We start from the raw sequence: 27,370 nt of genomic DNA on the forward strand, positions 1-27,370 counted from the left end.
AGTTAAATAGACTCAAATACTTTCACGCCCACATTTTATTTATTCATCTTAACTTATTTTTCAAATTGACCCTTAAAAACACAAAAGGAAAAAATATATATTTTGGCATTTTTATAAAAAAAACACCCACTTGACAATTTTATTTTATTTTATCGATAAATAAATGATATATTAATAATAAAGCATTTGGGTACTTTAACCCTTTTACATATAAAATAATTAGTTCATCAATTACAAAACAAACAAGTATATATAGTTTTAGCTACCAAAAATATTTTCATCTTTCTGTAAATTTTCATAAAGGTTATAAATATTATTCTATACATATAGATAAAGTGAGTACATTGAAGGTATTCTTTTACTCATTTATAATAAATATATCAAAACTTTAAGCAAAAATATAAATACATATATAATTAAAATATTAATATAATAATTATGTGAAAGTATTAAGATATCAAAACTTTAAATAAAAATTACTTCACACGGTGTGGCCTGTGACATTGAATTGAACCATTTTTTTATAGCTTTGTTTAAAAAGTTGGCATGTCTAGTCTTGTCTAGAAGAAAACAATATCATCCCTACAAAATCTAATTACTGAGCATCATAAAGAATAAAATTTATAGAATCAATAAGAAAATATATCATAAAATCATTTTCGTTTAAACCTATCCATTTTTAATTCTTTGCTGAATATTATGAGCATGGCATAAGTATATTATTATCTTAGCCAATGTTGATGTTGGATATGAAGTGAAGTATATTGTTTGGGGTAAGGATCGGTGAGTGAGTGAGTGAGTGAGAAAGAGAGAAAGAGAGAGAGAGAGAGAGTATATAACATAACATAAGATGTCATAAGATTAGAAGCAAGGCAACCTATTATTTTCCTTTTACAACATTGTACGTAAAGAATGACAGGATAAGGAGTCTTTTGGCACCGTAGTTGCATGAAAATACACACTCTCACACCAAAGCAAAAGAATGGTGTCGTATTGGGACCTTTCTCCGTATAAAGCAAATCAAGGGTTGTCTCCATGTCACGCTCGATTCCAAACCAGCTAAGCCCTTCTCTCTCAGTTCGAGAAAGTGCAACATAATCCCTCCAACCTATAAAGAAAACCAACCACACCCTTAATCCTTCGCAGTAAAAAAACAACTTCTTCCTTCCCTCATCTCTCTCCCTCTATTCTCTCCCTCTCTTCTCTTCTCTTCTCTTCTCTTCTCTTCTTTCCTTCGATCATCATGCAATCATCGTAACAACGATACCCTTTTCTGTTTTTTCTCTTTTCTCTTCATCCATGTCTTACACTTACACATCCTCCTCCTATCCTATCACATAAACATATATATAAATACAAACACACGTAAGTAAGGAGAGAGAGAGAGAGAGAGAGAGAGAAAACACAAGCAAACTTGCATATATGGCTACTAGTACTAGAGCTAGTAGTAGTTTTTTCCTTCCAAAGTTCTTTAGAGCACTTCTTCTTTGTGTTCTTCTTTTGGTAAGCTTGGGCAGTGGTGAAGGATCAAGACAACCAGCGACACAATGGTCTGAAGAAAGGGTCAAGCATGGGAGGGTGGTTGCTAAAGATATGCCTGTCGATCGTGCAGAATTGGACTTCAATTACATGAGCAAAAGAAGAGTTCCCAATGGACCAGATCCTATTCACAACAGGTTTGTCTTGTTTCTCATGCATGTGTGTGTGTCTTTTGATTTCAGTTTATGTTTCTCTGTTCATTATTACTTTATTAGATGTGTTTTGCTTTTCTCCAACGTTTTCTGCCACCAAGACATGCATTACTTTTGATAACAAGCAGTAGTACGTATGTATGTTGCAAGTTTAGAATATGGATATATATTATATTGTTGGTGTGAAAGAAAAAGGAATGTGCAGATTTCAAAGTAAAGACCATATATATATATATATATATATATATATATATATATATATATATATATATATATATATATATATATATATATATAAATATTATATATAAAGTGTTCGAAGTGTTTATGGCTCCTCTGTTCCTGTCATGGATATGAGATCACCCTGTTATTTCGCTAATGCTTTTCTTTTCCCCAACTTATACGTGATTTTTCATGTTTATTAAGAAGTTTATAATCAAAGCTTTCACATTTCTGACGCGATTCCTTACTTGCTAAAAGGCTTCTAAACAATGACTTTACTCATCAATTTCAAGTTTAGTGGTTCCTGCTAAACCGAAGCTTTACCACGCTTTTAACTGTTACATTGAATTGTTGATTTGGATGCCTCTTTATAAACCCGTAAAAAAGATAAAGTATATATAGCTAACAACTTTATTCCACTTCTTAATTAATCATGAGCCACTAAAGTTATTCATGTCATTCTTCACTAAGAAACTTTTAACCTTTTTCTGTTGGTGTCTTTCTTTATTTCCTTAAGCATGCGCTATAAATTGTGTTGATTTGCATCCAATGTTAAGTGTTTGATAATTGCGTTCAGGAGAGCTGGAAATTCTGGTCGACCACCTGGGCAAGCATAGGAGCATGGGAACAAGACAACCTTTGCAGAAGAAGAAGAGAGAATATGTTAATTAAGCCATGTAGTTGTGAGAAGTGAGAGTATATAAATCCCTGACCCTGAGCTTCTTAGAATTGTAGCTTGCAAGCGGAAATTAATTTGTTATGGAAAGAGTTGTTTGTGGCCTAAAGAGAAAGGAAATTTAGTGAGTGTTTTTGTGTTTTCAAGTTTAGGGTCACAAATTTCAATGGAATTGAGATCAGTGCTTGCATGTAAAGCAATTAACGTACCTTTAAAGTTCAAAAGCCAGAAAGATGTTGTAGCAACAGCAACAGCATAAGCCATGCATGCTTTTGGAGGACTATATATGTTAGGGGAAAAAACAAAGACTCTTCGCTTTGGCTTTGGCTTTGGCTTTGGTTTGAACACTACTGAGTTTGGTGATTTCTGTTTTTTTTTTTCTTTTTATTATTATTTATTGTAAAGATTAGCCATGAGTTCCTAAAGTAAAAGTAAATTCCACCATTTAAAGGTGTTGGCGCACCTGTAAAAGAAGGGTGTTTGCATCTTGTGTTGGTCTTTTTCACTAGATTCTTTGGTGGGGGTGCTCCAACTCATTGCTCTTCACTCCATTCAAACATTTTAAACTGTATTAGATTCCTATTATCTCGTGGTAACAAAAGAACACGATTATAAAATCAAAACGAAAAAAGAACAAGCAAGCAAACAAACAAACAAACAAACGGTCTTCGATGTTTTAAAGTTAAAAATTAAAGGATGCCCTGAACTCTTCAAGCATTTCTATGTTGTTCTGCTTTTTCTTCTGTTGTTTTGCTTTGATTGGATTCAGAAGCAACCAATGTGTACAAAGCAAGTGTGATTCAAATTGGACATTTACCGAAAAAGGGAAAAAAGGATCAATAATTTTGAACTTGTGTTGTTTTCTTCTTTTTTTTCTTGAGATTTTTGAGATAGGTAAAAGAGAGTACAGAGATACTTTCGTTAGTGTCCCACCATTTTTCTTCTTCCTCTATTTATAGGAAAATATGTATAGAAAAAGCATAACTTATATAATGCTCATAGTCCCAAGAAAGGTTTACTTTATGAACAAGACCAATAAATAGTGGTTGAAAAGTTAAATGATTATATATGAACTTGCAACCAGTGGTTTTTCATATTCATATTTTATACTTATTTCATACTTGTCTTTCTTTCTCTTCTAAAAAAATTGTCCCATTTCACCATTGGTAGAATGTAACCCAGAACGAATGTGAAAATTCTTTTTTCTTAGTTCAAAAAAATTCAGAAATGAGTTATAATCAGATTCAGAAACTAGAAAAACAAAATTAGCAATGCATCCTTTTCTAACTTGTACCAAATATTGAAAATAGTATTATACCAGAATTTGTTAGATGATCTAGATTTCTTTTCTTTCCGTGGCCTATTTTAATTTTGATTAAAATAGTCCCTATTTTTGTTTAATCGTGTGAATTCATTTTTTTATATATATTTTTTTCAATTATGTTTTAATTTTTTTTTAATTTTGTTCAATTTTTTTTCTAATGTTCTATTTAAACAATTAAGGATAATGAACTACCTGTCACTTTGTAATATTTTTATTAAATTTAAAAAAATATATATATTTTCTTATTTTTTTTTTAAATGTCCACATGTCAATCCAGCAAAGTGATATTTGTTAAAGTCAATATTTTATATTCAATTTAGTTTTTATATTCGTTATTTTAATTCAATTTAGTCTTAATTTTTTTTTTCAAAATGGAGCAATTTTGTCCCTTTCCATAATATTGGTATCAATTTAGTCCCAATTTTAGTCTTAAGTCGGAGAGGGACAAAATTTTCCATTTTAAAAAAATTGGAACTAAATTAAACAAAAATAACGAATATAAGAACCAAATTGAGCATAAAACATTGACCTTGATTGTAAGACCCCTTTATTTTATTTTTTTCTGTGTTAAAGAGTTGGACCAACTTCGGTAAAAAGGCCTAAGGGTAGACTACTTTGTTTTCCAGGACCTCCCATCCAGTTGCTCCCTTACTCTCATTATGCTCCCTTATTTGACCAAAGCTCACTCTTTTCTCCCTTGTTTGAAACAAAAAGCTCTACTAGGGCTTAAGCTACTTTCTCCTACAAGCTTGCTGAACGTTCTTCCTTCGCGTAAGTAGAACTCCTTGCGTTTCTTTTCTGTTTGGTAGCTCCAGTTCCTTGTAATCCCTATTGTGATCTCAGTCTGCTTCTGTTTTCAGTCCCTTAAGTTGTTATTGGTTATGGTGTTCCTCCTCTAAGGATTTCCTGAGTTAGTTCTCAATTTTGAGGTAAGGAAAGCTAGGGTTTAAAGTTTTTATAAATATTGCATGTTTTCTGGTTTCTAAATTGTGTTTCCAGTGCCTGTTTGATGTTCATGTTTTATAAAATGAGTTGATATTGGTTGAGTTCTTGTATCTGCATGCATGAACATGTGAACAAAATATTCTAATCTCGCCCAAGCGAGTAGCTTTTGCCTAAGGGAGAGTAGCAAGAACAGGCCCCTGGTTTCTGCTTGAGTTGTCGCTCAGGTGGCGACTCCAACTTTGAGCGAGAGTAATCTCGCCCAGGCAAGGAGGTCTCGCTTAAGCGAGAACTCACATAAACCTTGAAGTGCCACTGTCTGAGCTCTCGCCCAGGCGAGATGGGCTTGCTTGTGCGAAAGAATCCCTTTTGCCTAAGCGAGGACCTCTAGTTTGAATGAGACTGATGCAGGGCCATGTTTTAATTATGTTCTCTTCTCTGATTTAGGTGTAGTTTCCCATGATTGATTTGTTTACCCTTTTATTGTATGAAGTATGATGCCACATATGTTTTATGTAATATGATGATACGATTATATGTTGTGCTTTGCATGAAATGAGACATGAATTTGTTGGTTGGTTGTTCATTAGCATCAAACTATAATGCTTGAGATGACATGTGGAATGTTGTTGGTAAAAGAGTTTCAAGGGAAACTCTTGGTGATGGTGTGGTTAGTGTATGCCTTGATATATGAGATGCCTAGATAAAGGAAGGTATTCTGAACTCTGATAATCGTTCACACTCATATAGAGTAGAATGAGTTATGTGGTGAGAGTGACATGATATCCTAGTCTTGGGAGGTATTTGAGCTTGAGACATAATGGGATTAACCTTGTGTGTGGTTGGGTGATAACCCTTTGTGCCTAAATTCTGCAGAGTTTAGAAACCAACGTAAGTGCATACTTCCTTTAGAATTCTATATCAAGCGCATAATCCGGATAATTGAGTTTGAGGGTCTTTTATTGTTTGCCTTCACATGCCTTGTGTGTTCACTGAAATGCATGTTTAAAAATCTGATTGTATACTTATATGATGAAAATTATTTTTATCTCTAGCTTACCCTTTCTCTTTGTGTTTGTGTTTGTGTTTTGGTTTGGTTTTCTTTTTGTGATGATCACCAAATCCTTGGTGTGAGCAGATGTGAAGACTCTTGGTGATCGTGATGTTGACGGGGAAGCTGTTGTTTAATTAGGCTTCCTGGATCCTTTAATTTTTCATTATTGAGCATTTCTCCTTGTGTATTATTACTTTGTAGTTTCTTGCTCTGTGAGCAAATTTTCAGTTTCATCTAATCTGTGTTTAGATTATGTCAAAGGCATTGTGTTGTGCCTTTGGGTATTCATTTTAATATATTATGAATAATTGTAATGGTTGATTTTTATATACTTTCAGTTTATTGTTCTATTTTATACTATAAACATGCGACGTTCGCGTGAATGTTTTTTTCAAAAACTAAAAAATTAAATTAAATAAATAAAAATTAAAAAAATATAAAATAAAATTATCAACATAGTGGTCATTGTTCATTACCATTAATTATTTAAACACGTTATCAAAAAATATATTAAGACTAAGCACTTAAATGAAAACACGAACTAAATATGTATCTTAACCTTTAATTTTTATATAACACATATTAAAATTTTGTAATTTATAAAATAAACTAATGACACTAGATTATAAATTATATAAATATTAACTAAACTTAAAACTTCGGTTTTAAATTATACCTATCATTTATCTTTGAAAACCTAAGTTAAGTTTGTTGAAAGTTAGCTAAATAAAAACAGTAACAAATATATATTTTAACCTTTAATTTTTATATAACACATATTAAAATTTTGTAATTTATAAAATAAACAATGAGACTAGATTATAAATTATATAAATATTAACTAAACTTAAAACTTCGGTTTTAAATTATACGTATTATTTAAATTTGGAAACGTAAGTTAAGTTTGCTGAAAATTAGGTTTTTTTAACAAAATAATTGATAAATTGGAAGGTGGAAAGGTAAAAGATGTTAAACTAATTATTAAATTATAAATGTAGGCTAAACAAATATAGTTTTGGGTATATGATTATATTATTTTTTGGTGGAAGAAAAAGAATACAAGGGGATGGAAAACTTTCTATATCTAATGTAATTGTCTATTCGATCTCAAAACTATTATAGTTAAAAATATAATACTTAGACTAGATAGTGTTGTCAACTCAAATTTTATTTTATTTCTTGGATAAAAATATAGTTTTAATAGTTATAAGATAAATCTTTAATTAATTTTAAACACTTACATCCTTTTACAAGTTGTGGATAAAGAATATTTATTAGCTAGAACGACGAAACGTGGATGGCATGTAGGACTGCCACAAGCACAACAACTAAGTTCAAGTCATTTAGTGGATGTGCAGATAATCAGAAGCGAATCAGAGAAACTAAAAAGAATAATAAAATCATTGCTTATAAACAAATAAATTTAATAAGATTTTTAAAATAAAAAATATAAATAAATTGAAACCAAAAATTATAACACTACTGCAAGTAATATTTCATAAAATATTGCATTTTCCTAAGGTTAAAAATTATGTCATTGTTTCATTTGCGTTATCGATTTACTCCCTCCTATTTTTATTTATCTCAATTTGATTTTTATTTTGGAAAATTTGATCCAATCAAATATTTTTCGATTTTTTAATAGGGTGATGTAGTGTTAAAGAGGTGTTACGTGTCACTTCTTAATTTTTTTTTTATTTAATTTTTAAAAAATTAATAAGATTTCACGTGTTAAGCTAATGTGAGATGGCAAAAATAACCGTGTCTGCGGATATCCATAGATAAAATCCGTGGTGCATAGATAGTATCTGCGGATATTTATTACCCGCAGGTAGCACATAGCGGGTATTTTAATATCTGCTTATAAACGAGTCGGGTGTGGATATCATACTATCCATACCCGCGGGTACCCATTACCCACAAAAAATTAAAATTAAAATTTAATTTATATTTTATTAAGTAAAATTTAATTAAAATTAATATTAACAGTATATTTTATTATGTCAAATTTAATTATAATTAAAATTTAATTTAATTTATATTTTATTTTTATAATTTTATATTAAAAAAATTATAAAATATATATTTTTTAAATTATTTGCGGGTATCGGGTATCCACGGGTACCCGCGAGTTTTAAAAATATCCGCGAATATTTTTTAAGCGAATACCCGACAGGTAAATGGACGGGTAGCGGGCGGATTTTTTTTTTGCGGGTAGGCATTATTCGTGCCCGACCCATTGTCATCCCTAAATGTCGTGCCATGTGTTAATAACAGTTACAGTCATATGTCACTGTTATGCTATGTGTCATTTATTTGTTCTCAATTTGGTTGTGTATTTTTATTTTGTCTAAATTTAGTCTCAATTTTTGTAAAAACTGAAAAATGTCATCCCTCTCCAAATTGAAACAAAAATTATTTTTTATATAAATGTTATACAAATATTTTTATTAAATTTGATATTTTTATTCAAATTGATATTTTTATTATATATTTTTAACAAAATTAAGTTTATTTAAATTTGTATTTTACATTCAACTTTATTTACAATTGTTTTCAAATTTAAAATTTATTTGTTTTAAATTGTTATATAAGTCTTTTAAAATTTTACATTTGAATTTATATAATTGTTATTTTTACACCAACTAAAACATTTTTATAGAAATGATTGAAATTGACATATTTTAAAAATATACAATTATTTGAAATATAAATTTAAAAAAAAAACGATATTAAAGTATGATTTAATAAAATATCAATACAATTATTAAAATTTTCGGGTGGTACTCAATCCAACTTTTGGTGTTAAGCTACAAGAGTTTTTTCACAAGTGGATTTCCTCCTCATCTCAGCCTTTTATCTTGGTGCTTGCTTAGCACATGACCATTGACAGACATTAGGAGGGACTAAGGAGGGCCATGGCCCCCCATTTTTTTTTTACATTTATATATTTGATATATAATTTTTTATATATTTTTTAAAAAATTAATATTTTTAATATATTTTATATTTTAATAAATTTATATATATATATATATATATATATAAAAGGAAAGATATTTTCCTTTTGTTGTCCATATTTATTTTTTAATTTTACCTTTTAAATATTTTTTAAATAAAAATAGTTATTTTATTAGTATTATCTTTTAAATGATTATTTGTTTAATTTAACTATTTTTTATTTGATTATTATTTTAAATTTAATTATTATAAATAAAAATTAATTATAGTAAACTTACAAAAATTATTTATATTTTATTTTATAATTATAATAATAACATAGTTATAATTTTATTAGTATAAAAGAAGTAAATACAATGTTTTTACTAGTTTATAAAAATATTGAAATTACTCTTTTGATTCTTGTTTTTGTTCAAAAATAATAAGTTGGTCTTCCAGTTTTTCTAGTCTCAATTTGGTCACGATTTTTTAAAAAATGGTGCATTTTGTCATTTTTTTCGTTAATTTCTTAAATCGGGTGAATTCTTTTTCATAAAAAATGAAGTTGTGAATAAAGATGGTTTGTTTTGTTGGTGTCATCGACATAATTTTCATGTCAATTTTGATGGAAAATTTTTGCTCCGCTTCAAAAATTTTAACAAAAAAGATCAAATTGCATCAATTTTTAAAAAATCGGGACCAAATTGAGACTAAAAAACTCTAGATGACCAACTTGACATTTTTGAAAGAAAAAATGGATAAAAAAGGTAATTCAACCAAAATTTTGGCACCCCAAAATATTGGTCGAAGATCCTCCACTACTAATACATACCAGATACATTCTTCCTCTATAACCACAATTGAAGAGATAACATCAATAAGAAAGTGACAACATGAAAGGTGTACCAAGTTTAGAAGAAAAAAAAAATGCAGACTCTTCTTATTCATTCTGCATCAAAGCAATCGAGGTAAAGCAAGTAATTGAAAAATTTTATATATTTGAAGATAAGAACACATTTATATTTGTTTATAAAATGTAAAGAAGAATTACCGCATGCAGAAACAAAATAGCTTTGAAAAATTTCTTGAACCAAAACCCATGATGAAATTGTTGATTCACAAGTGGGTATTCACCAAAGTCCCACATCGAGTAATATGAAGAAAAAAAGTAGTAGAAAAATACTATAAAAGTAAAGAGTTGGTTTTGGAGCTGTCACCACAACTCAATAGGTCTCTTGGGTGTATAGGGGACTTGGGTAGTTGTGTGTCATGGGAAGGTTTGCAATTTTTGTCAGAAAAATTGCACTAGGAAGGGTTTGCAATTTTGGTCCACAAAAAATTGCACTATGAAGGGTTTGCAATTTTGGTCCACAAAAATTGCAGTATGAAAGGTTTGCAGTTTTGGTTCATTAAAGTTGTATGAAGGTTTGCAATTTTTGCCTAAAAAATTGCACTTGGGTGATAATACTTCTTGTTTAGTGTTTGTGGATGTAGGCCTTGAGGTGCTGAACCACATTAAATTTCCTATATGCTTTTATTTATTTTTCTGCTCTTATTTGTGAGTGTGCTTCTGCTTGAAGAGATTATTATTTTTAGTGCATGATTTCCCAACATTAGTATCAAAGTTGAGGTTCTGACCAAGGGTTTCCAATCAAGGGAGGAAGAGGAGCAATTTGGCATACTGACCAGAATCAACGTCCTTTGAAGAGAGTGGAGTCCGTGTGTGGCAAGATGCTCCTGGATATGTGAGGGAGGTCGTAAAGTTTGTGTGTGGCAAGATGCTCCCAGATTTTCAGAGGAGGTTGTTGTTGGTGCTCACATGGCCCGTGAGTGATGTACGATGTGAGTCATGGTTTGTCGTATGTGCATGGAGGAACTGCTCTACGGTTTACAGATCTACCCTGGTTGTTGCATCCAGTGGACTGCGATGTTTGGTAATGTTGGATCTGCATGGTGAGGGTGGAGCTCGAGATATCCAATGGTGGTATTTTGCATGGCTCACGCGATGCTTCGTCAATAATGGGTATTGTCATTGTGTTGTGGCAGTGTCGTGGCTTGACCAAGGTGGCGTTATGATGGATTCCCCTTGAGTATTAGTGAATTGTTAGTGACAATGATGTGAAAGTTGTCGACGAGTCTGATGTGCAAGGCGATGAGGGTCGATGATGGGGAAAGATTGTCATCGTCAGTGAGTCTGTGCAAATCACCAGTGACAAGAGTGGTTCAAGCAGATCTGTTGGATCATTAGCAGCAAGAGTGGTTCAAGCATATCTATTGGTGGTGTGTCAAATGTTTGTTTCATAGCATGTGAGACTTTTAGTGAAGGGAGGATATGTTGATTCTCAAGTGGGTATTCACTAAAGTCCCATATCGAGTAATATGAAGAAGCGAGTAGCAGAAAAATACTATAAAAGTAAAGAGTTGGTTTTGGAGTTGTCACCACAACTCAATAGGTCTCTTGGGTGTATAGGAGACTTGGGCAGTTGTGTGTCATGGGAAGGTTTGCAATTTTGCCAGAAAAAATGTACTAGGAAGGGTTTGCAATTTTGGTCCACAAAAAATTGCACTATGAAGGGTTTGCAATTTTGGTCCACAAAAAGTGCACTATGAAGGATTTGCAGTTTTGGTTCATAAAAAATTGTATGAAGGTTTACAATTTTTGCCCAAAAAATTGCACTTGGGTGATAATACTTCTTGTTGAGTGTTTGTGGATGTAGGCCTTGAGGTGTCAAACCACGTTAAATTTCCTGTGTGCTTTTATTTATTTTTATGCTCTTACTTGTGAGTGTGCTTCTGCTTGAAGAGATTATTATTTTTAGTGTGTGATTTCCCAATAGAAATGATGCATTTCTTCACAGTTTTCACGTTCTTAGAACAAGAGAGAGAAATTTTTTAACATGAATATGCATGAAAGAAATTGCACTTTATGTAGATATAAATGACATAGAGCATATAGGAAAGTAGTAAAAGGTAAATGAATATATGTCATGCATTAGACCAAAACTATTTTTCTGTCAAACTTTCTTCCACTTGTCACTGTGCTTTCTCATATTTTCTCCAAGGAAAAGGAGGAGAAAAAGAAAAATGAAGAAACAAAAGAAAAAGAAAAGTGAAACATATTATGCAAGAACTAATTAATAAGATAAGTCATCAAGAAGAACAAGCGCTGCTTTTTCTTCATCTTAATAAATTAGGTATCTTAAAGGAACGAAATCTAATCTCTGAAGAAGTGAAGAAATGAGTTAGGTCTCTTAAAAGGAAGGAAACCTACTCTCTCATTTTGGGACTTTGAAAGAAAAAAAATAATGCATCGTTGTCACGGCCAATACGAATGCTTTGGCTTTAAAAGTAAAAACAATGCATTGTTGCCACTCTCCATACAAATGCTTGCACCACAGGTTTTAAAGACCGATCTCACGTGAATTACTTTTGTTTTATTTATTATTTTTTTATATTTTATGTTATTGTTGAATTTTAAATTTCAAATTTTTTTATCTCATTATTTTATTTTCATTCTTTTCTGAATTGCATGTTTTCGTTTGTGTTAGTTTTTTTATATTTTACTGTTTGTAGAGAAAGTTTATGAACAAATATCTTATATTTTATTTTCTTATATAATCCATTAATTTAATTTAATTTATTTTTATCTAGCTGTTAAATTTAATTTAATTTCTTTTTAATGTTTTAGATTTTTTAAAAAAACTCATGTAATAGATAGATTCTAATATAATTATAAATATAATCTATATTTTAAGACTTTATTTTTAAAATCCTTTAAATATTAAAATTTGTTTACTATGCATGCACATTCTAGTAAAAAAGAAAATATGAGGGTACTTACGATGTAATTTGTCTAATTTATAACAACATGTCTAAATACGTGATGAAAATAAATACAAATGGATAGTGAGTAAAACATTAAGTTAAATTTTAGATATGAATTTTAAAAGATTTGAAATCATAAAACACGGTATTGTTATTTTGTTTCTATTACTTTTTTATCCATCTTTATATACACTTCTTTGGTGTTATTGTATTTCAATAAAAGAGGGTAAATGAAATATATGAATTTGTGATCTTAAAAATGATACTCATTAACCTTTTGTTTAGATGACGATGACGAATTTTTACAATTTCAAAAAATTGAAATACTTAATAATTCAATTATTTAGAATTGAATTTTCTTTATTTCTTAAATAATTAGTTTGGATAAAGTAATTGAAATATCTTAGATTTCAATTTTTTTTTGTTTGGATAAAGAAATTTAATTTCTATTTTATGATGAATTGGATTCCACCTTTTAATTTAACTTAATTTAGTTCGATCTCCAATCTGGTACAACTCAACTCAACTTTTGGTCGGACGAACTCAGTCGACCTATGACTTGGGTACGACTTAGCTCAAACTAGGATCCAAGTCTACTATGCTTAACCTTCAATCCAGGTCGAATCAAGTCAACCTTCAGGACAAACTGGTTCCACTCGACCTTTGATTCGTATCAACTAGTCTTGACCTTAAATTGCCTCGTCCAAACATATAATAAATATTGAACAACGTCAACTTCACTTCTTTTCAAATTTAAATTATATATGTAACTTTTTACTTCATTTTTTTGTCAAATTATTTCACTTACAATCAGTTTATTGATTTTTTTTTTAATTTTATACCTTTTGTATTTTAATCTTTTATAAAATTTTATTAAAAATTTGTATACTTCCTTGAGGAAAAAAGAATTAAATTCAATCTAACAATCGAAAATAAATAAAATTTAACATAAGGACCAAAATGAAAATAAATAAAAATAAAGAGATAAATTGATATTTTCTTACGAAATGGAACCAAAACATAATGTAACCTTACAAATTAAAGCTTTAATATTTAATTTGTAAATTTTACTTTGTAACTTCATATCATGTTTTATTTTTTTTATGAAGTGTTATTTGGAAATTTTAGGTACAAAAATGGATTCATTATGTGATGCAGACATTGTCTCAATTGGAGTTTTGTAAATAAAATTATAAACAATTTAAATTTTTGGTATAATTAATGATTTGGTCCCTAATTTTTTAGTTTAGTTTATTTTGATCCTCATATTATTGATTGGTTTAATTTAGTACCCTAATTATTTAAAATGGTTCAATTTGATCATTTCTTAGAGTTAACACCACATGTGTCAAGTTGTGAAATTTTTAAATTTTTTAAATTTTTTTAAATTTTAATTTTTTTTCTAAAAACTTATAATCTGACACTTGTCACGTAACAGTTTATAGTTATGACACGTGACAATGGTAATAATTGTTTTCAATTTAGTCCTTTATTTAAATTTTTTATTCAATTTAGTACTCTTATTTTTTAAAATGATTCAATAATACGAGGACTAAATTAAAGTAAACTAAAAAATTAGGAACCAAATTGATAATTATTCCTAAATTTTTCTATTTCGATATAAAATAGGTTGTGGATTCATTGTCATGTTACGATTTTCAATACATAGTTAATTATGTATTGTATGGATATGTTGATATGTAAGGTCTGAAAAACATAAGTTAGACGTTGGTGAATTTTTATATTTGAACAATGAGAATTAGTGTTTTTGGCTGAATTTGGGGATGGACGATCTCCAATAATTGTCATTTTAATGTTGAAAATAATATCGTTATTATTGTGACTATTTTCTATGATGTTTGTAATCTTTGGAAAAATACATGAAATATTATGCCATCAAAATTTTCATTGTGAAAAATTATAGCTTATATGGATTAATTAGGTACTAAAATTTGAATACGTGTAATAGCGTGGATCTGTGAGATTAAATGGTAACAAATTTAATTAAATGGATGTGTATTACGGAAATATAGTGATTTACATAATTATTTTCTATATATATGCATCTTATGTAAAATATTGTAAAAAAGTACCATCTAAGTTTTAATCTAAAGTTATTTACTATCTATTTAAGTCTGAATAACTTGACTTTTTTTCAATTGTATGTTATTCATAAATATAAATTAAAATCCATTAATAATTTAATCAAATCATATTAATTTCTTTGTATTTGTTATATTAAAATGTTCTTCTTCGATATAGTTGGTATAAATTCACAACCAGCATGATTCAACACCTTTGACTCTATTTTATCTCTTACTTTAACTAATATATTTCCAAATGTCCTTTCAAATATTTATGTTTTTTTTTTTTTGTAATAATAGTCTTTTATATCCATGATAGTATAATTAATGTAGATATTTTGTCTAATTAAAATTTTATCTTTTCCGAGACCACGCAAGCATTGTAGGCTAGCCACCAACCACGCAAGATCAAATCAAAACAATTAAACCAAGTCAAGTCAAATATTTTTTTCTTCAATAATGTTGACTTATTCCACATAATTTATCAAGTTGTTTAAGAAAATAATTTTGAAGACATGTTTGATATTTAAGAGACTAACTTAATGACAATATTTAAAGAACTTAGGTAACAATAATAATAATAATAATGGGTGAAACTTCGCAAAATTTGAAAACTTTCATAGCAAATTTGTAATTTATCCAAGCCTAGGCTTCTTCTGCTCAGATCAAAGTGCAAAGGCCCAAGCCCATTTCGAAGCTTCAATTAAAATAACATTGTTCTAGTTTAACTAAAGTTTTGACCTTAAAACATTAATAAAATAAATTCTTTTAAGCAAAAATAAGTTTCAAGCTACCAAATGTATTTAAAACTATTAATTTATCCATCAGAAGTGAACATATTTAATTGTATAAAAACATAATGTCTATTTTTTCGTTTTATAATATTAAAATTAAATTCATTACAACATTATACTTGTTCGTTACTTTATTAATAAAGAAATAAATTAAACATAAGGAAACACATAGACAATACACTTATGTCTTCGAGTACATTTACACTCTCCAAATAGTAATTTAACTCAAATCTTACAACGCTCTTGTTACAAGAGTATTAAGAAATAAGAAAAGTCAAATATAAACTTGAAGTGTCTTTGACTCGGGGCAAGAAACATCATGGACTTAGAGTTCATTATAAAGTCACTAACACTCACTTTCTTGGTTGTCCTAGACGATGTAAGACTTTTCAAGACATGTTATTTTTATCAGTCCAACAATACTTAACGTTGATTTAATAAAATTAAATACTTAAAAATAAAATTAAATATTTCTCAAATTTTCTAAAATATGATAAGAGAACAAAATTAGCGATATGTGTAAAAGGATATTCACAAATTATCTTTTAAATGACATTCTTTTAAAATTTTAATTTTTAATATTTAAAAAATCACCATGTAGTAATAATCTCCACAATGAGTTTAATCACAAGTTACTCTCACACTACCTGGTTCTCATGATCCAACGAGACATGTTTATTTTTATGAGTTTAATTGATACATAAAAGATACATGTATGTTTAATACATGTCTTATCTTTATTTTTGTGATCTTAATGATATTTAAACTTTTATTCATGCCTTGATCAAACTTTTGTTTTTCATTTAAGATTTTGGATAAATAGCTACACATAAATTATTTATGTTAAACATTGAATTGTCTGCAATACATAAATATTAAGTCTATCCTTAAATTTGAAAAGAAAAAAAATCAATTTATAACACTTTTATGTTGTTTTTATTTTATGTACATGTTTGATTATAGTGCATTATAAGTCATTGCTTTTATTTTATGTATTTTGGAGATCAATGTTTAAAATTTTACTAAATTTAACAGAATTTAATCTACAAGTATTGATAGATTATGAAAAATGTTGTTTTCAATTGTTAAAACCTTACCTTGTGAAAATCACATTGCATGAGATTGATGGTGATGGAGATTAAAATGTATGTAGTTATGAATCAAATTTTGATAATTACATGTTAGACGAAGAGTATGAAAAAAAACTTATAAGTTATTGCAATTTGCTCAACAAAATGGAAACCTTATTTTATTCATGTGCTATTGTTTGAATAAAAGGCATCATGAACTTTAGGAGATATTTAACCACTTGGAAATTATCAAGACTTATACAATATAGATATGACACAAAAAATATTACAATACTATTAAGAATCCAAATGTGAATCTAAGTCTTGTATTAAGTAAAGATGAGAAAGTTGGGTATCTTAAAAGTAGAAGACTCATAAATTTAATTATCTTTAAGGTTTTAGGTTGGGAGTGATACCAATATCTTATATGAGTTAGAAATGATATCAATCTTTTATATGAGTTCGACTCTCTCTCATAAATATTATGTCTTCCTAGTGAAAATTCATCCATTTAAAAAAAAAATATTGATGAAGTATGGATAATCATTTAAGAAAATTATAAATGATGCCGAAAGAAAACCATTTGAAATTCTTATGATAAGGTGAGGTTTAATTTAGACTGACCAGTGCATACGGATGCACCGACTTTACAAGAGTGTCAACACTTTTAAATTATTTATTTTAAAAGTAAGAACATGTACATTAGGTTTACAAAAATTGTAAGAATTGTTCAATAAAATGTTTCAAGTAACATGCTAGCTAATATAATTATTGGACGAAATAAATATTATATCTTATTAGCATGCACTACAAGAAGATAACATAAGTTTTAGTGAATATGAATTATATAAAAATGAGTTTACAACATTGAATATGAGTTGTTACATTTAAAAAATAAAAATAATGCAGGTAATGGTGAAGAAAAAAAAAATAGATGGTCCCTTTGGTGAGGTTTACTATGTAACAATACTCAAGTTTTAAAAAGATTATTCTTGTATTGTAAAAGATGCAAGTAACCTAATGTCATGAGTGACATGTCTTAATAGGCAATAATGGATTTAAAAAAAAAATAAAATTTTTAGGTGCCAAAGTTTTTGTTTAAGTGTATACAAATTTTGAAGGCGTCGAATATACATAATCTATTAAAATTAAAAAAAAATCGCTTATACAATACAATCAATAATATATTGGAGTTGGTTTAAAAATAATTTATGAAAAATTAAATTTGATTAAACACACTTCTTCATTTAAAATAAATTAAAGTGAATTGAATAATAAAAAATAATTATAAAAGTTGAATTAAATATAAAACAATAACACTTAATTTTTATATTGACATGTAGTAATGTTACATAATGTCACGTAATATGATACTAACCTCATATATGGATAATTTTTTTTAATTTGAAAAAAAAAGAGGATATGTCACATAATCTATAACAATATATAAAGAGGACTCCCTCTTTTATGTTCAGGTCTCAAAATATCAATTTTACTCTTTAAAATATAATTATTTATTAAATTTTTGAAAATTGTCTGTTTCTTTTACAAACTTTTTTATAAAATCGTCTATTTTTGTTCTTCTTTTTTTCTCTATTTATCAACATTTATTTTCTCATCTTTTCTGATATATTTCACTTTATTTTTAATAAATATAATTTTATTTTATATATTAACTTAATAATATTACATTATCATCACATACTAATATAATATCACATATATTTAAAAAATGTGTACATACAAGTGCGATAATACATGTGTGTACGCTAGTATATATTTAATGTTGTTGGTATAATATTAATAAAAATATCTAATTGCATTAATTTTTTAAAACATAAAATTTAATAACGATTAAAAAAAATTAAAAGGCCACCTTAAACTATTTTAAGAAATTTGTGATCAAAATAACTAATTGAATAGGGATAAAATAAGCAAAATAAAAGCCAAAATAAGTTAGGTTTACGTTTAATATATTATATTTAAAGATAGACAAATTCCAATAAAAAGATATATAAATTATTTGAACGGAACCGTGGCAAGCAAAATTTAATGTCAAATTAATACTTATTTTATTTTAGTGTAACGGACATTAATCTATATTTGGGTTGTAATGCCAAGAGTACATTTTTTTTAGTACAATAAATAACTTTTATCCCTTTTTTTAATTCATACCAACTATACAGTCAAACATAAGTTCGACCAACTTAAATGCTCAATTGGAATAATTATAAGTTAAGAAAATAAAATTTTAAAAAAAAAATTAAAACAGAAAAATAAACCATATACATCAGACAATAAAAATAAAAACACAACGTATGTATACAGTTAATCATTGAAAAACATTTATGTATAATAAATGAATTATTTTTTGTGATAATTATTTTAAAAATATAGTCTTGAATCAGTTATATTATACTTTTTTATATCAAACCATTAAACTTTGAAACAAATAGAGACAGCTCCTTTAAAAATAATGCACACACGCTTTCAATAATTAATTTTTCAAAATTTGATGTCATTTCATTTGCGTTTGAATTTCATTTTGTTAGGTTCTATTCTGGATAGCAGGCTCCCCCACCTTCGCGGCAATTTCCCTTCCTCTCTCTCCCATTCACGGATTATTAATTAAATAAATTAAAAGCAAATAACATAATAAAAAAACTAAAAAAGTGTTATTTTTTGTTTCTTACAATTTTCTTTTTTAGGTCTCCATTGATTGCTTATTGTTTTTTCTGTTTTGCACACATAAAATTGAAAAAAGAAATCTGAGGGAAACAAAGAAGAAAAGAAAAAGACAGAAACAAACACAGAGGGCGGAACCAAATGAAATGATTGAGAGGAGAGCGAAGAAAAAGAGCCAAACACCATCGCCCACAAAACGGTTCGTTTTGCCTTCCTCGCTTCGCATCGGAACCCTCCCTTTCGCGAGGATCCTCCGGTCGTCGTTGCCGGCTATCCGGTCGGACTAGCCCGAACCGAACACCACTGATCTGTTAGGAACTTCGGATCTCGGATCTGACCGACCGAAACGATGCCGTCTCACGCGGATCTGGACCGGCAGATCGAGCATCTCATGGAGTGCAAGCCTCTGTCGGAGCTGGAGGTGAAGGCGCTTTGCGATCAGGCCAGGGCGATTCTCGTCGAAGAGTGGAACGTTCAACCGGTGAAGTGTCCCGTCACCGTGTGCGGTGACATTCACGGCCAGTTTTATGATCTCATCGAGCTTTTTCGGATAGGAGGAAGCGCTCCCGATACCAACTACCTTTTCATGGGCGATTATGTAGGTGAGTTTCCTCTTCTGAGATTCTCTTTATTTTTTTATTAATTAATTTCGTGAGCTGAAATACATGTAGGCAGGGCTTATTTTTTCGTTATAGCTAGAAATGCTCTATGATGTGTTGTAATTGAATTTATTACGTATCGTGGTGTTGGATTTCGAGAATGAAATTTTTGTTTTTGATTTCATGTTACGATGCTTCTATCTTCTATCGTGCTTTTGACGCCGATTTTATCTTTTAGAGAGAGTAGCGTTTTTTTTTTTAGATTTTTAGCTGGTTGTATCTGTTTGAAAGTTAACTGCTACGGATTGATTGCTTGGTTGGGGTAATTTGAAATTTAAGTAGTTGTTCGTCACGTATATATTTTTTGGGATGTGGTGTCATCAACTAGTTGGAATCGGTTGTTTCAAAGGTTTTCCCGTGATGTCATAGTTGTTAGATTTCTAAATGGTTAATGTTTGACTTATATAAATTGTGAAATGCACTTGATTATTTGTTTGTCTGGGTTTTGTGTGGTGTTGTGTTACATTGATTCCGCTGTTGAATCTATATAAATATTGAGTTTTAAGTTTCGTATTTTGGTTATGCTCTAAATTAGTATTTTTTGAAAGTAGAATTGTTAGATGAAGCTTGTTGTTCTCCTGGCCGCTTCCTGTTTTTCTGATGGAGTGAATGCCAAGTGATGCAATTTTGCTAATTCTGGGTTTGTAATTAGAGGTGTAGTTATTGTTGTTACGGGGTTTGGTGTTTGTTACAGTGTTGAGTAGGTTGGTGCAACTGAATGCAGTGTTGCGGTGTTGGTGTAAGCACTAAATATTGAATAAATTCTTGATACTTCATGTCAGAATAGTGTTGACATAACGGGCAAATTGTTTATATAACTGTTGGTGGACAATTAAAATTGAATTTTGTATGATTATGAAAGGGTTTTATAGCAGTGAGTCAACCAGAATTGAAGGTCCATAATGTCTTTAATTAGCCCGTCCTTTAACAACATTTGCTGGGAACATAAAAACTATCAGAAGTGATTGATCTGTTTGTATCAAGGTATAAACAGCGGTTGGTGTTATAATATGGAAGGATATGATGCTTGACACTTCAATATTAGAGGATGCTACAGTTGCAGATATAAAAGGCTGCCAACTATGGCAATTATCATCTTTTATTTTTTTCCTCATGCTGCTTTTAATGATGTTCGGATAAGACTTTGTATATGTCGGCACTTTTCATGATTATGATACTGGCATAATTTATGCAGATCGTGGCTACTATTCAGTGGAGACTGTTACACTTTTGGTGGCCTTGAAAGTCCGTTATAGAGATAGAATTACAATCCTTAGGGGAAATCATGAGAGTCGTCAAATCACTCAAGTGTAAGAACATTTTTTTCACTTCATGTGTTTGCCATAAAGCTTATTGTAATTTATGTATGTATATGTGTCATGTTTAAGCAACAATTTAGTATATATCCTGCTTACTGTTTGAGAATAAGTTAAGGGTGTGCAGTCCTGACTATTCATCGATTTTATGAGAAATTGCTCATGGGCTTCACGTACCTCAATATTCACTGATGTATTATGACATTATGGCATTTTTTTGTGATAATATTATGGCATCTTTTTGTGTGATAATATTATGACATTTTTTTCTACAAATGATTTAGAATGCAAATAGATGTATTTTGTTGCTGCTGAATCTCTGTAGTCTATAATTCTGATTGCATATGGTAGTATTATAGTCTTTTTTACCATATAGAAACAGCTGTGAAGCATATGGTGAGTGGATGAGAAAATTATACTCAAATTGAAGTGGATCTTGTAAATGGATACAGTGGATTGTTTAAATGAAATGTTACAGCTAGTTTGTAACTTACATCTGAAGGAATGAGTAGAGATGAATTACACCGTTTTATGCCTGTAAAATGCATATTTATGAGTGGTTTGTGAATTGATTTGATAGTGGAAAAAATCTCTTGAGCACAAGAAATACTTGCAATTTTACTCTAAAAATAGTTTATTTATTAACCTCTTTGTCTGTATCTTTCACATGTTTTCAGGTATGGGTTCTACGATGAATGTTTGAGAAAATATGGAAATGCTAATGTCTGGAAATTCTTTACCGACTTGTTTGATTATTTGCCTTTGACTGCCCTTATTGAGAGTCAGGTTTGAGTTAAATATGTTGCAGAATATTTTTTTTGAGAACCTTATGCGGGTGTCTAACATCCATTTACATTACAGATTTTCTGCTTGCATGGAGGTCTCTCACCATCTTTGGATACACTGGATAATATCCGGGCGTTGGATCGCATACAGGAGGTTTGTTCTTTTAAATTGTTATTACAAACTGTTGCATTCTGGATTGATTTGTGTGGAGAACATTTTATGCAAAACATGTTAAAAATCTTTCTGAAATATGGTTTGAGAAGTACTTTAAATTGTTTAGTGTTGAAATTAAACAACGTAGTTTGTATCTCTTGTTTTTCATTGGAAATGTCTCAATTTAAGCATGTCTTTTTGGAATCTCATTTCTGTATTTGTCTTGTCTAAACTGCACCAAGAAAATTAATTAGATTTCTTGCCTGACAAGTGAGAACTGTAACCGCAATGTAGGTTCCACACGAAGGACCAATGTGTGACCTATTGTGGTCTGATCCAGATGATCGCTGTGGTTGGGGAATATCTCCACGTGGTGCAGGATATACATTTGGACAGGACATAGCTACTCAGTTCAATCATACCAATGGTCTCTCCCTGATATCTAGAGCTCACCAGCTTGTGATGGAAGGATACAATTGGTGCCAGGTGACTGACTGATCTAATATTTTGATTCAGGATACCCTTTACATTTCTCTTTATTGATGACTATTATTTGGATGACTCTTTAAGGACAAGAATGTGGTGACTGTTTTTAGTGCACCTAATTATTGTTACCGATGTGGGAACATGGCTGCCATACTGGAAATTGGAGAGAATATGGATCAGAATTTTCTGCAGTTTGATCCAGCTCCCAGACAAATTGAGCCTGATACTACACGAAAGACTCCAGATTATTTTTTGTAACTTCATATATCCCTTTGTTTGTAGTTACTGCTTTCTGCTGTCACTGTAGATGTGTCTTTAAGGAGAGAGGAGTTTCACTCTTTAAGTGGACGGTTATCATCAACATAATTCTTTCTTTTGGAGTTTGTCTGCTGTTGCCGCTGCTGCCGTCTTATTTCGTCAAAGAAACAAATAGAATTGACACAATTGGTGTTGTATATTTTTATAGGAGGAAGCGGCAATAACATGGTATATTCTGTGCTGTATTTTTTTTTTAAATTAATTCTCAAGTTAGAGAGCAGATTTTTTTGAGTACTGACCATCATGTTCCTTTAAGACTGTTTGATGGTGACAACTGCAGGTGTTCAATTTTTTTACATAATCCACTCATAATGTGATATAACAGGGGTAGAGGGTTGAGTGGAAATGATTGCTTGGACACCAGGAATAGGAGGTTTTGTGGGTTTTTCCTTTAACACATTCTATTAATTAATAGTTATAAAAACATTGCTTTATTCTTATTTTCTATTTTTAAGATTTCATGGAGAAATTTCTTTCTTAACAAAATCTTAAGAATAAGAAACAGAATAAGTGATGTTTTCTGTAATTGTTAGACGGGAACATTCACTAAAAGTAAAAGTGAAAATAAATCATACCTAAAGGACTTGTTAGTAAATCTTGTTTGTTCACTGAAAATATAAAATGACCATTGACTCAAACCATATGTATATAATCTTTGCATTTTTACATTTTGTACTGTTTGATTGTTATCTGTACATGTTTTGATTTGATTTATTTAAAATTTTCATTTATAAAGCGAATAATTATTTTTAAGCGTTAGTAGTTCATTTTTGCACTTTGTTTTTGTGTTTGTTAAATTTTGATAGATGTCATAAAGTTATGAGTGAAATTGATTTAACAAACATGAGATTTTTCAATTGCGTAATATTTAATAAATTTTAGTCATATTCAAAAGTGGTTTTTTTTTTTCTCTCCGAGAATAGTAAAGTCAATTTTTCCGGCAGTATTATGATATTTGAGAAGTGACTTCTAATGTGTACCAATTTTGTTTTCTTTATAACTAACAATTTAGAGGGTGTGATAGGATCCGAATCTAGTAGGGATGTCACACTATTATGTCCATTTAATCATAATTATAAAATTCTAACTGTATGATTATATTTCAAATTTTAATATGTACACGTTTACTTACTTATTCGTTGTTATTTAAACTTATTTTTTATTAGTTGTTATTTAATTTTTTATTTACGAATTTGTGTTATTATTATTTTTTGAATATTAGTTATTTTACTTCAATTTATGAAATTTCAATAACAAACTTATAATATGTTGAAACTTATTTATTCTTTTATATGTTCTTATGATAAAAATATAAATTAAAGTTAAATTTGTCAATTATATTATATATATATATATTAATATATTGTATTTAATATAAGTTATATCAAATTTATGGATGTCATTGGTCCCAATGTTGATCCATTGAACTATAATTTCAACTACGGAATTTTGCAAAGTTATAATTATAATTTAAGAAAATGTTCAGAACAGAAAATTGATCAGAACTGCAGAAAGCCATTAAATAAACTGGATTATTAAAGTTGTTTCTATGACAGTAATGCCCTTTCTCTCTCCTCGGTCCAATCACTTTAAAATTGAAAGAGAATAAGTTAAACACGGTACTTCTTAAAATATTGGTATAAATACACATTTGGTACCCAAATTTTTTCGAAAAATTCAATATGGTACCCGAATTTTAGGAATGTTCAATTTGGTACCCAATTTTCTAAAGAGATTCAATTTGGTCCTCTCCGTTAAATTGAAGTTAACACCGTGTCCGTACAGGACACGTGTCAAGCCATGAAATTTTTATTTTTTTTAATTTTTTTTCCAAAAAAATTAATTTTTTTTCAAAGAATTTAAAAACTGCCACGCGTCAGTTTTTCATCGTGCCACGTGGCAGCTTACAATCATGACACGTGGCAATGTAATAGCTGTTTTCAATTTAGTACCCCAATTTAAATTTTTGGTTCAATTTAATACCCCGATTTTTTAAAATCATCCAATTTCATCATTTTCCATTTGAGACCAAATTAGTAAATAAGCTTAATTACAACTTATATATACATGTTACAATAACTTTTTCCAATATATACATCAAATCATTTCACCTAAATACTTAAATTATTTTATTTTTTACATTTTAACCTTTGTAATTTTTTATACATGAAATTTTTTACACTTGTAAAAAATCAAATAATTTGAATATTTAGGTGTAGTGATTTGATGTATAAATTCAAAACAATTATTTTAACATGTTTATATAAGTTATAATTAAGCTTATTTACTAATTTGGTCTCAAATAGGAAAGGACGAAATTGGATCATTTTAAAAAATTTGGGTACTAAATTGAACCAAAAATTTAAATTAGGGTACTAAATTGAAAATAACTATTACACTGTCACATGTCATGATTGTAAGCTGTCACGTGGCACGATGATAAACTGACACGTGGCAGTTTTTAAATTTTTTGAAAAAAAAATTAATTTATCTGAAAAAAAAATAAAAAAAAAAATAAAATTTTCATGGCTTGACACGTGTCCTGTACGGACACGGTGTTAACTCCAACTTAACGGAGAAGACCAAATTGAATCTCTTTAGAAAATTGGGGTACCAAATTGAACATTCCTAAAGTTCGAGTACCAAATTAAACTTTTCGAAAAAGTTTGGATACTAAATGTGTATTTATACCTAAAATATTCAAATATATTATCAGTTTTTTTATTTGGTAAAATGCTATTTATTTTAAGTTTTTACTTTTCAATTTTTTCATTGAAAATTCAATAAATATCAATTTCGTAAAATGAGGACTAATAAATTTAAGATCTTAAAAGTTAAAATGCCAGGAAAATATTTAAAATTGAAATACAATTTGGAGAAATTCATTTAAAAGTTTATCCACCATCTCTATTTTATTTTTTCTTTAGACTTTATTTAGAATGTCTGACAACTTTGGTCGCGCACTTCTCGCAGCATTGATTTCATTCATGGTTTTTTGTATTTTTTTAATAAATTTTAACTTTCAATAGAAAGGATTTGAAAAGTAAATAATGATACACATGTATTTATCTATTATAAATTTGTTGCTTAATTTTGTATACTTTTAAGTATACATCAAGTGTTAGATGTACTTTTTTAGTATAAAATTACTTTCTTAAAAAATATTTTAGAAAATATATTCCTGTTACATGAATAAAAAACTTATTAACTTCCATCATAATTTTAACAACAATGATTTTCAACTAGGAATTATGACAAAATGCAAGAGTTAGAGTTTGATTATATTTTTTATTTTTTAAATATTTTTTATCAAATTTATTTTATTAGGTAAAAATTCATTTTTATTCTTATTAAATATTAACTTTTTATAAAAAATAAAAGATCACAATAAATAACATGATATTTAATATTAAATTTTTTTGTCTAGTATTGGATGTCAAGTGTCAAGTAGCAACGAATAAAAGTCAAATTATTACAAAATATATATATAAAAACTATTAAATGTGTATGTTATGAAATTAAAAAAAAAAAGTCAATATAAATCTTATAAATTATGATAAAAACAAATTTTACTTTTTTATCCAATTTAAAAAATTAGACATTATACTTATACATGTCCTGAACTAATGCAAGGAGTTCTCTCAAAATCGAAACGTAGAGTTGTCAGAATGGGTTGGAACTTGCAAGCTAGTCCCGCTCACCACAGGTTCGAACTGGGTTACGTTAAAATCTTTTTACAAATTTTAATACAAGTTGATTTTTGACTTGTCTCACCTAGAATCCGGTTCATCCAAGTTGAATCCGTAGTGAGCCGATTAGCTCACCAACCCACAAATAAAGGGTCACATAAGTATTTTTTATTAAGTTGAGCTTTATATTTGGATCATGTTATGTTATTTTTTTTAGTCAATACATAGATAATTTGTATTTTTATAATTTTGATTTGTATTTAGATTGTATTAAAGTTTATTTGGGTTTTATTTAGAATTATAATTAGTTTTGACTAAAATAAATAAATAAATAATATATTTTTTTTAATTAAGTAAGCCCGTGAACGAACTCATTTAACCCACCAACCCATAGTAGACCAGGTCGGGTTGAATTTTTTTTGACTCGCTAATAAATGAGTCTGATTGGGTTGCCTCACTAAGTGATCATAATGGATCGAGCTGAGTTAGACCGAATTACCCATTTTGACAGCTCTATCAAAATAAATTCATTTATCGTCCTTGTTTTCAGCTAGTTAATGATGTAAAGTTTATTACACTAATCATGCATAAAAATTAAAATTATTAATGTTTAACTATTATTTTTGTTATGACAACTTGTAATTGAATTATAATAT

General features: G+C 28.9%; 2 protein-coding genes across 2 annotated transcripts; both read left to right on the plus strand.

Moving 5' to 3' along the window:
* The first annotated feature begins 1,131 nt into the window (after positions 1–1,131).
* Positions 1,132–2,735, plus strand: CLE26 (CLAVATA3/ESR-RELATED 26). Its single transcript, XM_028053852.2, has 2 exons — positions 1,132–1,676; positions 2,491–2,735. The coding sequence occupies exons 1-2, from the start codon at positions 1,423–1,425 to the stop codon at positions 2,528–2,530; spliced, it is 294 nt and encodes a 97-aa protein (XP_027909653.1). The 5' UTR covers positions 1,132–1,422; the 3' UTR covers positions 2,531–2,735.
* Positions 2,736–19,387: 16,652 nt separating this feature from the next.
* LOC114173814 (serine/threonine-protein phosphatase PP2A catalytic subunit) lies at positions 19,388–23,259 on the plus strand. Its single transcript, XM_028058440.2, has 6 exons — positions 19,388–19,909; positions 21,162–21,276; positions 21,960–22,068; positions 22,144–22,221; positions 22,516–22,707; positions 22,792–23,259. The coding sequence occupies exons 1-6, from the start codon at positions 19,657–19,659 to the stop codon at positions 22,963–22,965; spliced, it is 921 nt and encodes a 306-aa protein (XP_027914241.1). The 5' UTR covers positions 19,388–19,656; the 3' UTR covers positions 22,966–23,259.
* The last annotated feature ends 4,111 nt before the right edge of the window (positions 23,260–27,370 follow it).

This window comes from Vigna unguiculata, chromosome 2 (assembly GCF_037176805.1).
Source record: "Vigna unguiculata cultivar grain cowpea cultivar isolate G323 ecotype 2 chromosome 2, ASM3717680v1, whole genome shotgun sequence".
In the NCBI taxonomy this organism is placed as follows: Eukaryota; Viridiplantae; Streptophyta; class Magnoliopsida; order Fabales; family Fabaceae; genus Vigna; species Vigna unguiculata.